Raw genomic sequence first — 14,487 nt, forward strand, 5'->3', positions numbered from 1 at the left:
TGCCTCACTGGGATTGGTCGGCGGGGCGTCGTGCCCCCGGATGGTGGGAGGGTTCCTGGACTATTTCAGGCCGGCACTCACTCGGCTCGTGTCCGACCAGCTGACTAGTGTCGTGCACGAGCCGGGTGAATGTAAAAGTCTAATGGCACGCAACATGTGTTAACCGGCCGATCTGTGTATTTGTTTATACCTCAAACCACTGTGACCCCTGATGACGCACCCCATAAACTGAGGGAGCAGAAACGCGTTGGGTCGCAGACAGAAGGGACACAGACTTAGTGGCAGGAAGCACCAGGCTTATAATATAAATTTAAGGGACTGTCTACACACACGCAGGCTGTGCTATATGCAGTACTGCATTCCTTACTGGTCCTTCTGCTTACGCCTTTATTAGTTCAACTTTGGCTGTTCTAGCCCAATTTTAGTGTTGATATCTATAATAAAAATCAATTTTTAAACGTTCTTTAAGGCAGTGATATACTTACATGGTACTTTTATTTAAAATTTGCAGTGGCCGTTACTTTTATACAGTTTGTAATACGGATATAGAACACACATTAACATCAATTTAGAGTGCTAAAAATATGAAGGATCTGTATGTTATCAGTATTGCATTAGAATTACATTATGTCATCAGTATTAGGGCAGATTCAGACGAACTTTGCGTTCTTGCGCGCACAAACAACACTGCGTTTTGCGCGCGCAAAAAACATTTGACAGCTGCGTGTGTCATCCGTGTATGATGCGCGGCTGCGTGATTTTCGCGCAGCCGCCATCATAGAGATGATGCTAGTCGACGCCCGTCACTGTCCAAGGTGCTGAAAGAGCTAACTGATCGGCAGTAACTCTTTCAGCACCCTCGACAGTGAATGCCGATCACAATATACAGCAACCTGTTAAAAAAAAAGAAAAAGTTCGTACTTACCGAGAACTTCTCTCCCGGCCGTTGCCTTGGTGACGCATCCTTGGTGACGCGCCTCTCTTGACATCTGGCCCCACCTCCCTGGATGACGCGGCAGTCCATGTGACAGCTGCAGCCTGTGCTTGGCCTGTGATTGGCTGGAGCTGTCACTTGGACTGAATTGTCATCCCGGGAGGTCAGACTGGAGGAAGAAGCCGGGAGTTATCGGTAAGTCAGAACTTCTTTTTTTTTTACAGGTTCATGTTTATTGGGATCGGTAGTCACTGTCCATGGTGCTGAAACAGTTTAACTCTTTCAGCACCCTGGACAGTGACTATCTCCTGACGTCGCGTACCGGAATTTTTTTTGCCGAGTTCGGCCAAAACGAGTTCGGCCGAACCCGGTGAAGTTCGGTTCGATTGTCCGGGTTCGCTCATCTCAAAGACACTCCATTTGGATGTTTGGAAACAGAAAAGCACGCGGTGCTTTTCTGTTTACATTCATCCTTTTGACAGCTGGTGCGCTGTTTCAGTCGGTTCGCACGGAAGTGCTTCCGTGCGACCTGCGTGGTTTTCACGCACCCATTGACTTCAATGGGTGCGTGATGCGCGAAATACGCAGAGATATTGAACCTGTCGCGTTTTGTACGCAGCGAACAAACGCTGCGCACAAATCATGCACTGTTTGAACTGCCCCATTGACTTCTATAGGGCTGTGCGTGGCGCGCGAAAAATACGCGGCCTGCACGCACGAAAATCACGCTTGTGTGAATCCCCCCTTACATCCATATTTCAGTGAAGCTGTCTTATCTTTTTTCTGTACCTCGGGAACTCCAAAACCCTTTATTGGCCTAACCTTAATTAAAAGGGCCACAGTTACTAAGTGCAGTTTGCTAGTTGCTTTTTGTCTAAATTATGAGTTGGTGAACCCCATTCTCACCTATATGTTAACGTGGGTCATCAGTTATAACCTTTGAAACCTCTGGTTTTTAATAAAAATGTCCAGCATAAGGCCCACCATAATATACAGTCTGAAATTAAAATGCAATGGGCAGCCAAAATAAATGTGGGATTTAAAATGTACTTAATTTCTTTTTGTAAAAAAACACAATACAAACCTAGTTGTAGTCTATGTAAGTTATTCTTAGAAAATATACTTAGAATTATACAGAATATGTGAATGTCATTTTAATTTTTATTTACTAACGTTTTTACCATATGATTTCAGTATATTAACTTGTTTTCATGTAAATTGATATGTCATTGTAGCTTCTTGTTGACTAAGGTAAACCTTTGCATTATTATGATTAAAGTTCATCATCAGACTTTGGTAGCCCACGTACTAACATTTGCTTTCCTTTCATAGTCATTTGTCAAAGATTATATGATCTCCATCACAAGACTGCTGCTGGGACTGGACACCACGCCGGGGTCCGGCTTTCTTTGTTCTGTGAGTTTCAAATTATATGGCTAAAAGGCTATTACAGGATTATCTTCAGTAGACTAGGAAGAAAGAAACAACTGGTTTGCTTTGTGGCTGCCAAATCTACTCACACTTTTGTATTTTATACGTATACAGAACTTGTTTTGAAGATTTTTGTTTTATTTATTTTTTTGCAATAATTGGAGTTTCAGAGAAGCAAGAATACATGCCATATAGTTCCAGGGCCCAGACAAATCAAAGAACTGTCATCCCTTAAATAACTCCCCTGGAAAAAGCCAGAATATTTGTCTTCTGTCCTTATTTTTTAATTATCATTATTTTCTTTCTCATTGATATTACTACTCATTTACACAACTGCAAGTCCACAAAAAATAAGTACACACATACTGTGATATTGTTAATTTTTTTTAATATATAGTATGTAGTGGTACTGACCACGATCACTAATACTTGATTCTTACTTTTTAATATAATCTGATTGATTGATTGATTGATTGATTGATTGTTTTAGGCAACATCACAATTTCCTTTGCACTCATTATTTTTGTTTGTGATCTTTATTGCCATTTTATATGAGCTAAAACTCTATCTCCTACCACTGATAATGAACCTAGTCAAGTGATATAGGCATTGTAACCTTTTTTTACACTATAGATGTAGCCATCTTTATATTGACTCTTAGGCACTAAATACACAGTGGCAAGATTCTTTAACTTGACTTTTTCCAATTACTTTTCAATGTCTTTTGTTGTATGGTATCACGCTGCAGCAAGTTATCAAAGTCAAGATAAACTGTGCTACATCTGTATATGCAAATGACCAATGTCAGTCTTGTAAGGTGTTGGTTTTTTACTTATAGGGGTTGTATTACTTATGACATTAATGTCATTTTGATAGGATATGCCTTCAATGTCCATCCAGTGAGGGTCTGACGGCTGTGGACTAAGACCCTTCTGGGTCCTTTTGGCTTTATTCGGCTTTTGTATATATTTTACACATCTTATTTAGTTTGCAGATGAGAAACTCTTACAAGATATTGGTCATTTGTACAGTACTGGAAAATAAAAAGGACAATAAAATAACAACAGTGCTTATGTAAATGTATAGAATCCTTGTATTAATGTTGATCAAGCCTGACCAACAATTAATAGTTTCTGCTTTTAGGTGTAGATACCGTAGGCTCATACCTTATATTTGTTTTTTTTTTAAATCTTTCTCTGAATCAATGGGGTAAATAAAGTTCTAAGGTTTACCTCTCCTCCTTCATTCATTAACATACTCTCCCCCCCACCCCTGGTTGGAGATTCCCGTCAGAACGTAATCCTGACTGAGACAAATGGAAACCATAGGTTTCCATTTGCATCACTATTGATTTCAATGGGGACAGATCCAGTGGAAATGGTTTCCGTTTGTCTCAGTTGTGCAAGGGTTCCGTCGCTTTGACAGAATGAATACCGGTATTGATTTTGTCAAAACGACGGAAACCTTGCATAACTGACACAATCGGAAACCATTTGCACCGGATCCGTCACCATTGAAATCAGTGGTGATGCAAACGGAAACCTATGGTTTACGTTTGTTTCACTCAGGGTTCTGTTCTGATGGGAAGCTCCGACGGAATGTCAAAACGGAACCCTGACCCAGATGTGAACAAAGCCTTAAGGGGTTATCCGGAAAGTAAAAAATAAAAATTCTTAGGAGCTGAAAATTAAATAAATAAAACAAAAAAAATGTAGCACGCGATTGTTGTAGCCAATCAGAGGGCTCAGCGGGCTTCTCTGGTAATGTATCGTATTTCTGGCATAATTCTAGAAATACAACATATGGCCGATGAGTCCCACTGAGCCATCTGATTGACTGCAGCGGTTACATGCTACGTGCATGTAAACAAGCACCTGGACTGCCGCAGGAGTGACAGCACTGGATTGCCGTAATCTCAGCTATTCACATTTTAGAGAATCAGAGGAGAAGAAGGGTTTTAAAGATTCACACATTTCTATTAATCATTAAATAAAAAAATAAAATGTGTAATATGCACATTTTTCAGATGAAAATTACAGAGGACGACTTATGGATAAGGACATATGGAAGACTTTACCAGAAACTATGCTCATCATCTGGTGACATACCGATTGGAGTCTACAAAACAGAGAGCCAAAAACTTACCACATCTGAGGTTGGTATGAAAGAAACCTCACAAGCAGAGAATGTAAATGTCCTGCTAATTTATACAAAGTATTCAGTAAACTGTAGTAAACTAAAACTTTACCAGTCCTGACCGTTACAAAAATAAGCCGTGCTACCATTTAAAACATCTGAGACCTGTACAATCTAATTGTCAGGGCACCCTGAACTCTGCCCCACATGTCCTATACTCTACTCTACCCCATAACATACAATTTGTGGGCATCGGAGAGAGGGTGTTTGGGAAGGGAATAACATGGTTATAATGCAGCATAAAGATTATATTATTTCCGTTTCCATGCACGTACCCTCTGGTAGAAATAGACGAGGGAGTAGTATGTTATACACCCTTTCATGCCCTTACGATATAACCCGGAGAGCAGTACGAAAAATTAAATGGGGCCTGTGAAATGCAGTAATTCTTAGGATATTGGTGGCAACCAACAGACTAGTTCTCCAACTACAGTAGTGTCTCTACTGCCCTTATGGCAGACCTGCAATAATTTTTTCAACAGTGTTATACATATATTAATAAGTCATAGTTCCAATATATTATCTTTGTGAAACCAACTTTGTTAGAGATCTTGAATGTTGCTGATATATTTTGGATATAAAGGAGTATCATAGGTTTGATGTAAATACACAAAGCTAAACATAGGAAATAAACAGGTTTTCAATGTTGTCATTTGGCCTTGAATAGTATGCATTAATATGATCTGCTAAGCTATCAAATGCCTCTTTATTTTCTGTCATTTCTGAAATAATATAATAAAACATATATCACATTTGAGTTGCTTTCTTTGCCAGGTTTGAAAAAAGACTTTGAAGAATTTTTTTCTCACATTAGTTAATTAATTCTACATCTTTTCCCCATCTCGCTCAACCTCCTTACTGGAAATATCATTTAGGGCTTATTCAGACAAACGTGATATACGTCCGTGCAACGCGTGTGATTTTCACTATGTTAGTCAATGGGGCCGTTCAGACAGTCCGTGAGTTTCACGCAGCGTGTGTCCGCTGCGTAAAACTCACAACATGTCCTATATTTGTGTGTTTTTCGCGCATCACGCACCCATTGAAGTCAATGGGTGCGTGAAAATCATGTGCAGCACATGGAAGCACTTCCGTGTGACACGCGTGATTCACGCAACAGCAGTAAAAAACTATGAATGTAAACAGAAAAGCACCACATGCTTTTCTGTTTACAAATATACAAACTGAGTGTCATAATGATGGCGGCTGCGCAAAAATCACGCAGCTACGCATCATGCGCTGTTGACATACGGAGCTGTTATGTACCTTTTGCACGCGCAAAACGCAGCATTTTTTTGCGCGCCCAAAACGCACATGCTCGTGTGAATCCGGCCTAACAGTTAATGGCTGCATACTTTCACCAGTCTACCAAGTCCGCTGAATCTGGATATCATTTGATTCCTCCCTATCCTTCAAACCACACATCCAAACTATTACCACCTCCTGCCACCTCCACCTCAAAAACATATCTCGAATCCACTGTTTTCTCAACTTTGAATCAGCAGAAAAGCTTGTACATCTCATCCTCTCCTGGTTAGGCAATGTTCACACATAGTTTTTTGCAGGCAGAATTTCTGCCTCAAAATTCTGTATGGAAGTTTGAGGCAGATTTTCCTCTCCCTACACGCCGCAGGCATAAAACGCCGCAAAATACTCTTTCTCTGCCTCCCATTGATGTCAATGGGAGGTCAGAGGTGTAAACGCCCGAAGATAGGGCATGTCCCTTCTTTCTCCCGTGAGACGGTTTTACCGCGCGTGGGAAAAAGACGCCTCCGCCTCCCATTGAAATTAATGGAACGCATTTTCGGGCGCGCTTTCCGCGTCAAAAAACTCGTCAAAAAACTCTGTGTGAACATAGCCTTAGACTACTGCAACATCCTTCTCTATGGCCTTCCATCTAATACTCTTGCACCCCTTCAATCCATCCCTAACTCGGCTCCGCTGTAAATCTACATTACCTTTGCCCTAGTTTCTCTGCTGTGTCTTTACTCGGCCAGTCCATTAACTGGCTACCCATTACCCAGAAAATTCATTTCAAAATATTAACCATGGAATAGAAGGCTGTTCACAACCTGTTCCCTCCATACTTCTCTGACCTAATCTCCCGATACCTCCCCACACGTAATCTTCAGTCCCCACAAGACCTTTTTCTCTGCTCTCCTGTTGTTTTCTGCTCACGTCGTCTCCAAGATTTTTCCTGTTCATCACCAATACTATGGAACTCACTATCCCAACACATTAAACTCTCTCCCACCATCCGAACCATCAAACGCAACCTGGAAGCCCACCTTTTTAGAAAAGCTTACAACCTACATTAACCCTGCCACCACTGCCCAACCACATTAACAACTTTTACCCTTACCTACTGTATCAGAATCTCTTCCCTTGTAAATTGCAAGCCCTTGCGGGTAGGACCTTCACTCCTTCTGTACTATTCTGTCACTCAGCAAGCTCATGTTTATTGTACTTATTTTCATTGTCTCATGTTATGTATTTAAATCCTTCTATATTTCCTATGTACAGTGCCCTGGAAATAATGGCACTTTCAGATAAATAATATTGACCCCTTAAAGACATGTCACATACTAGTATGTGAAAGCCGTTAAGGGGGAAGTATGGAGCGGGCTCACGGGCTGAGAGCGCTCAATACCCAGTGGGTGACGGTTGTGTTATACAGCCGACACCTCCCTGCAATGGGCGGAATCAAATATCACGTTGATTCTGCCAGTTTAACACCTTAAATGAAGTGGTCAGTCAATCGCAACTGCGGCATTTAAATTGTTAGAATCAGGGGGGCGCCCCCTCAAACACGCCACTGTGCCCCCACCGCGATGCCCCCCGCGAGTTTCAGAATCACGATATACTGCAATACATTAGTGTTGCAGTATATCACGCAAGCGATCAAACAATCTCTGGTTCAAGTCCCCTAGGGGGACAAGTAAAAAACAGTTACATAATTATTTTTTTATGTTCCAAACAAAAAGTATTAAAAGTTAAAAAAAATATATATTTTCCCATTTTTCCCCTAAAGTAATGTTAAAAAAAAAATTAAAGTTAACATAACTGGTATCGCCGCATCCATAAAAGTCTGAACCATCACAAGCATTGTTTAACCCGCACGGTGAACGTCGTAGAAAAAAATATATAACACATGCAAATTGCTCTTTTTTGATCACCCTAGCTCTCCAAAAAAATATCATAAAAAGTGATAAATTTGCATGTACCTCAAAATGGTATCAGTGAAATCTACAGCTCGCCCTACAGAATAAAAAAGTTATGGCTCTAAGGATATGGCAACACAAAATCTTTTTTTTTTTTTTAGCAAATAGTTACATTTTTTTCAAAGTAGTAAAACATGAAACAAAACATATAAATTTGGAATCGCCATACTCGTATCAACCTGTAGAAGAAGGTGAATATGTAGTTTTTACCACCTGATGGATGCCGTAAAAACAAAAGCCCCCCAAAAATGGTGTAATCACAGTTTTTCGCCCATTGCACACCACAATTTTTTTTTCAGCTTCCCAGTACATTTATGCGGTACAATAAATGGTGCCATGACAAACTACAACTTGTCCAACAAAAAACAAGCCCCCATATGGCTATGTCGGCGAAGAAATAAAAAAGTTATGGCTTTTGGAAGATGGGAAGGAAAAAACTAAAAAAATAAATAATTGCCTGTGTCCTTAAGTGGTCAATAACATGAGGGAATTTCATAAACAGCAATTTACAAGGGAGTTTCCTGACCATGTTTCTCTGACTTCTAAGGAAGTTGAATCCACAAATTTACATTCAGGGACTGACTACAATAAGCTTTTAACAAGCTGAGATAAGTGCAATATGGGGGGTGGGTTTCCAAGTACGTTGGTGTCCACCATAGAGACAGCAAAATGCCCCAGATTATACGGATTTTGCCAACTTTCTACATAAAGTAGATTATACACTTTTACATGAGGTGGTTTGGGGTTTAGTTCTAGTATTGCTGTGATACTCCTGGTGGTCTAGAGTGGTTTTGAGGTTGATCCCTAATATATCTGATAATCTAAGGAACAGAAGGGGCTAAGGTTGATGTACATTATACATGCTGGCTATTGGTTTATATCTAATTTCCCTGAAGTTTTATGGTGCTTTAGTGGTTAACACAACAGTTTATTGTAATTATATTACTTTATAATATTATAAAATTGTTCAGGATTTTGCAGGGCTTAGCGATGGTCTCAGGTAGGAGTGCACCTATATTTTAATTTAAGAAATAGGTAATTCTTGGGAAGGTCGGGGCTTTTTTTTTTTTTCGAAAATCCACTAGGTCCCTTTACATATAACATGATCAAATTCTGTCTTCCTGCAACTGACACAAGGGAAGCTCACTGCATAGAGATTTTATTTAGGTATGAAATAGCGAATTAGGCTGGATGATTCCATCCTGTGGTAAACTTTTTTTTAGCCTTGGAGCCAATGGGTGACATATGCCACAGTATGGCGTATGTCACAGGAATTTGTTTAATGTATACACCATTGGCTTTTTAGTACCATTTCATGACGTATACGTTAAACGCATGCCATTATATTCTATCGGTGAAGGATCTGTTAAACGGATGCCTAACAGTTTTTCCATGTCATACATAGTGTAATAATGTCATGTAAAGGGGGCCTAAATTGTTAAGGGGGGTCTGACAACAAGCTTGCTACTTGCTTCCAATGACAACCAGCAGAATTGTTAGGACAGCTCTAAGAAAAAAATACAATGCATTTACAAAGTTACTCTACATTTTATGTAGATCATATCAATGTATAAACTGTGAAATGGTGCTGGAAGGTGGACATGTTCTTTAAAACTGCTAGTAAAAATGGTGCCTCTTGAGACTTTAACCGCTTAATGCACTATGACGTGCCGGTATATCATGGTGCAGGGGGAGAAGTATGGAGCGGGCTCATGCGCTGAGCCTGCTCCATGCGCTGCGGGTGTTAGCTGTGTATTACAGCTGACACACTCCACTAACAGCCAGGAACAGCGATCGCACTGTTCCTAGCCGTTTAAAAAACTTCAATGCTGCGATCAATAGCAACCATGGCATCTAAGCCATTAGAATGGGGGGTGGCTCCCTCTGACAGCCCATCAGCCCACCGGGGCACCAGGTGCCAATGGTTGCCATGGAAGCCTGGCGGCCTAATGAAGGTCCCCAGGTCTGCCTTTTCTCTGCCTCTGTTAAACTCTGCCTCTGGCAGGGCTTAACAAAAGCCTGTAAAAATCACTTAACACTGCAATACATTAGTCCCCTAAAGGGCCTAATAAAAAGTGTAGGAAAAAAAATGAAATAAAGTTTACAGTAGTGAAAAAAATATATTAAACATTCTAAAAAAAAACTTTCACCATTTTTTTCTACAGTAACGTAAAGACTAGACGAAATAAACTTAGAATTAAAATTAGTATTGCTGCATCCATATAAGTCAGATTTATTACAGCATTATTTAACTCTAACAGTGAACATCGTAAAAAGATAAATATATAAAATGCCAGAATCGCTGTTTTTTGGTCAACGTAGTATTAAAAAAATGTAATAAAAGGTGATCAAAAAGTCGTATGCACCAAAAAACGGTACCAATAAAAACCACAGCCCGTGACAACAAAAAAAATGCCCTCACACCGCTCATTCGATGAAAAACTAAAAAGTTATGGCTTTCAGAATATGGCAACATAAGTTGTTTTTTTCTTTGTAAAAGGAGTAAAACATTAAAAAAACTACATAAATTTGGTATTGCTGTATTCATATTGACCAGCAGAATAAATTTAACTTGTCGTTTTTACCACACGGTAAAAGACGTAAAAACAAAACCCAAAAGAATTGTTTTTCAGTTTCCCAGTAAATTATATGGTACCTTAAATAGTCCAACAGAATACAACTCCACCCACAAAAAAATAAGCCTTCACACCACTCCATTGACGGAATAGTAAAAAAGTTATGGCTTATGGAAGTCAGGGAGTGAAAAATAAAAATTAAAAAACAAAAAATGGCTTGGACATTAAGGGGTTAATAAACAACCCCATGCAAAATCACCCCTGAATTCCTATCATGTTATAGCAATGTGAAATTTTAGGATGACTGGATCTTTTATTTTAACCTCATTGTTCCTTTCAGTTTGGATTTAAGCCTTCCTTAAAATCCAACCTGTATCACAAATCGCTCTGTATGTCCTTTTTCACATGTATGTATTCTGTATAACAGCTATTGTGTCCTTTGTTTTTGTCTTGCCTGATGTTAAAAAAGATCTCTATATCTGTTTTTCCTTCTTTTCCTATGTCAGTCTCGAGAAATGGCCTCTCAAGTAAGTTTGTTTTGTCTTTACGCTCCTGATGTTTTCTTTTATTGTCTGAATAAAAAAAATGTGTGTTACATTTGTGAAATATGTGGACATGAGGCCAGGGGTTCACCTAGCCTTTCTGCTGCCTGAGGAAAACAGAGAAACGTCACTTCCATCTCTGCCGCAGGGTGGGTATGGGGGTTGAGGACATCCTAAAATAGCAAAGAAAAAACTTTTATGTTCACATATTGTAAAAATCTGTTCAATACAAGGTTATGGGTTTATCAAAATCCTAACAACATTGTAATGCAAAGGGACGAAATCTGTGTCCAAATCTAGTTACGCTCAGTCCCACAGACGGGAAGGGACAATATTTGTTTACACAGCAGTAATATCCTATAAATGACATACCTACCCATACTCATTGTGTAAAACACATCCATACATATGCAAATTCAGCACCATAGGTGTGCACATTTAGTTTTGTACTGGGTGGAAGGGAGAGTGCTGATATAAAGCTCATATTTTTTCCACAAGAACAAAGATTAGCTTATAAAAACAGTACCAGAACTAGGCACAGTAAATAAATATGGTGCCAGAACTAAGTAAAGTAAATACATATAGTACTTAAAGAGGCTCTGTCACCAGATTTTGCAGCCCCTATCTGCTATTGCAGCAGATCGGCGCTGCAATGTAGATTACAGTAACGTTTTTATTTTTAAAAAACGATCATTTTTTGCCAAGTTATGACCATTTTTGTATTTATGCAAATGAGGCTTGCAAAAGTCCAAGTGGGCGTGTTTAAAGTAAAAGTCCAACTGGGCGTGTATTATGTGCGTACATCGGGGCGTTTTTACTACTTTTACTAGCTGGGCGTTCTGACGAGAAGTATCATCCACTTCTCTTCAGAACGCCCAGCTTCTGGCAGTGCAGACACACAGCGTGTTCTCGAGAGATCACGCTATGACGTCACTCACAGGTCCTGCATCGTGTCGGACGAGCGAGGACACATCGGCACCAGAGGCTACAGTTGATTCTGCAGCAGCATCAGCGTTTGCAGGTAAGTCGATGTAGCTACTTACCTACAAACGCTGATGCTGCTGCAGAATCAACTGTAGCCTCTGGTGCCGATGTGGCCGACACGATGCAGGACCTGGGGCAGGAAGTGAGTGACGTCACAGATCTGCAGATAGGGGTTGCAAAATCTAGTGACAGAGCCTCTTTAAATCTTAGCTAAGTAAATAAGTACATTACCAGAACCGAGCTCAGTGAATACAGTAGCAGAGCCAGGCACAATTAATAAATAAGGTACCAGAACCAAAAACACTAAATAGATATGGAACCAGAACCAAGCACAGTAAATTAATATGGTGTAAGAACTAAGTAAAGTAAATACATATAGTATTCAAAACTTAGCTAAGTAAATAAGTACATTACCAGAATGGAGCTCAGTAAATACAGTAGCAGAGCCAGGCACAATTAATAAACAAGGTACCAGAACCAAACACACTAAATAGATATGGTACCAGAACCAAGCACAGTAAATTAATATGATGCAAGAACTAAGTAAAGTAAATACATATGGTACTCAGAACCTAGCTAAGTAAATAACTACAGTACCATAACAAAGCTCATTACATACAGTAGCAGAGCCAGGCACAATTAATAAACAAGGTACCAGAACCAAAGACCATGAATAGATATGGTACCAGAAGCATAGTACATTAATATGGTACTAGAACTTAGAACATTAGGGAGAGCAATTATGAAGTCAATGGGGGGGGATTCATTAGCTTTTCTATGGCAGTTTTCTGGCGAAGAAGTCACAAAGGGCACAAAAGTGGCAATTTGCAGTAAAAATGTACACTTTTGTGTCTTTTGCATTGCTCACAAAATTTTTCTAAAAAGTAGGCAGGATTTAGTGGGTGGAATCTGGAATACTGAAGGCGTAGATTTCACATTTTGGTGGTTAGAAATGTGCCTAAATTATTAAGAGGCGTATAAAACTTCTTAATAAATTCCCCCCAATGTGTGTGTAACACCAAAAGTTTTTAGCATGTAAAACTACATCTCCCAGTATGACCTGAACAATGGTAAGGATATTCTGGGAGTTGTTGTTTCCAAAAAATGGTACCATACATCTTTACAGTGCAGACTTGTAAAGAGAACACAGTCTCTGATCCTACACAGTCGGAGGCAGAATAATTATCCTCTTCTTTGACTGCAGTAGATCGCTTTCCCTTTTCTACTTCATCCATCCCTGATCTTCCTGAAGGCTTTTCAATGTCTTGATTCATTTCTGCATATTTTATCACCAGGCGCTTTAACAGTGCCATCAACGTTAACAGAGCTAGCCTGCTACTTCCCCCAATTCAGTGCCACATGTAGTCTGCCCTAAAGTAGTGCCACACAGTCCCCTAAAATAGTGCTGTACATAGTGACGCCAAAAATCGTCCTACCCATATAGGTGGCCCTAAAAATAATGCCATACATAGTGTCCCCACAAAAAGCGTCATATCTAAAGTACCCTGAAAATATTGCTGTCCTTCCTATACCCTTAAAAATAGTGCAATTTATTTATATACTCACCTATCCCTGTTTCCGCGATTCAGGCTTCTTCTGGCATGTGCAGTCTGGGAATGACTAGACGGGCAGGATGATGTCATCATGTGCCTAAGAGAAAGCATTAGTCAGACAGAGGCCACTGCCGTGGAGTAGTGGGTCACGGAGCCTAGGAATCCACTGGTGCAAATTAATTAATTTAATTGTATTCTTAAGACACTAAAAATTGGACCGAATCGGGTCAGAATCCGACTGCTCCTTGGTTCTGCGATTCAGCTGCTTATTCTACAACCCATTTAGCATAACTGAGCAGAATCGACTGAATTTCACCCCTGCACCCCATAAAGGCAGCACCTCACCACACTTAGCTTTGGATGATGGATAAACCTGCTTGTCTCCATTTCTGTGTTTCACTACATTTCTTAGGCCCAGTAAAATTGGCATGTTAGAATCTTAGTAGCTTTTAAACTAAAGATCTAAAGTGCACAGTTTGAGAGGACCAGATCAGATTTTTATAACCTTACTTAAATGATATGAAGAAAAAAAAATAAAAAAATTCAGAAAATTACTTTAAAGAGGTTGTCTCAACATGACAACCCTCTTCTATATTAAAGCCAACCCAACAATCAGCTGATCACTGCGTTATTGCACGTAGGGTACCTCCGGTTGAACACTGAGTTTGCCAGAGTGAAAGTTACTGATACTTAGTGGCTTCCTGCTCTGGCTGAAATAAAGGAGTCGCAAACAGGGGAACCCCCTTCAATGATGTCCCTATTCCTCAATACGGCAAATGGACACTTGGTGTTCTAATGAGACCATTTTTTAAGGTTGGAATCGCATGTGCAGTTTTTGTGGCAGTTTTTTAGCCAAACACAGGAGTGGATACAAAAAGAAGGAAATTAACCCTTTCTTGACCAAGGGTCGTTGATGCCCCTGTGTCCAGGTCAAATTTTCCATTTTTGATATGCACCTCTTTTAACGATAAAAACTTTGGAACCGCTTTGAATATCACAACTATTTTTACTTTGGTTATTTTTACAAGACTTATGAGGCTTTCATTTTCT

General features: G+C 39.8%; 1 protein-coding gene across 6 annotated transcripts in view; it reads left to right on the forward strand.

Annotated features, from left to right (window-relative positions):
- Window positions 1-14,487, forward strand: part of KCNT2 (potassium sodium-activated channel subfamily T member 2) — a 675,220-nt gene that overhangs the window by 589,509 nt on the left and 71,224 nt on the right. For 3 of the 6 annotated variants that reach the window (XM_075833425.1, XM_075833428.1, XM_075833431.1), the window contains 3 exons: window positions 2,267-2,350; window positions 4,392-4,520; window positions 10,865-10,885. In XM_075833425.1, coding sequence (XP_075689540.1) covers window positions 2,267-2,350; window positions 4,392-4,520; window positions 10,865-10,885 — 234 coding nt within the window. The remainder of the gene's footprint in view (window positions 1-2,266; window positions 2,351-4,391; window positions 4,521-10,864; window positions 10,886-14,487) is intronic. The other 3 variants (XM_075833427.1, XM_075833429.1, XM_075833430.1) reach the window with 2 other exon arrangements.

Source organism: Rhinoderma darwinii, chromosome 7 (assembly GCF_050947455.1).
Source record: "Rhinoderma darwinii isolate aRhiDar2 chromosome 7, aRhiDar2.hap1, whole genome shotgun sequence".
In the NCBI taxonomy this organism is placed as follows: domain Eukaryota; kingdom Metazoa; phylum Chordata; class Amphibia; order Anura; family Rhinodermatidae; genus Rhinoderma; species Rhinoderma darwinii.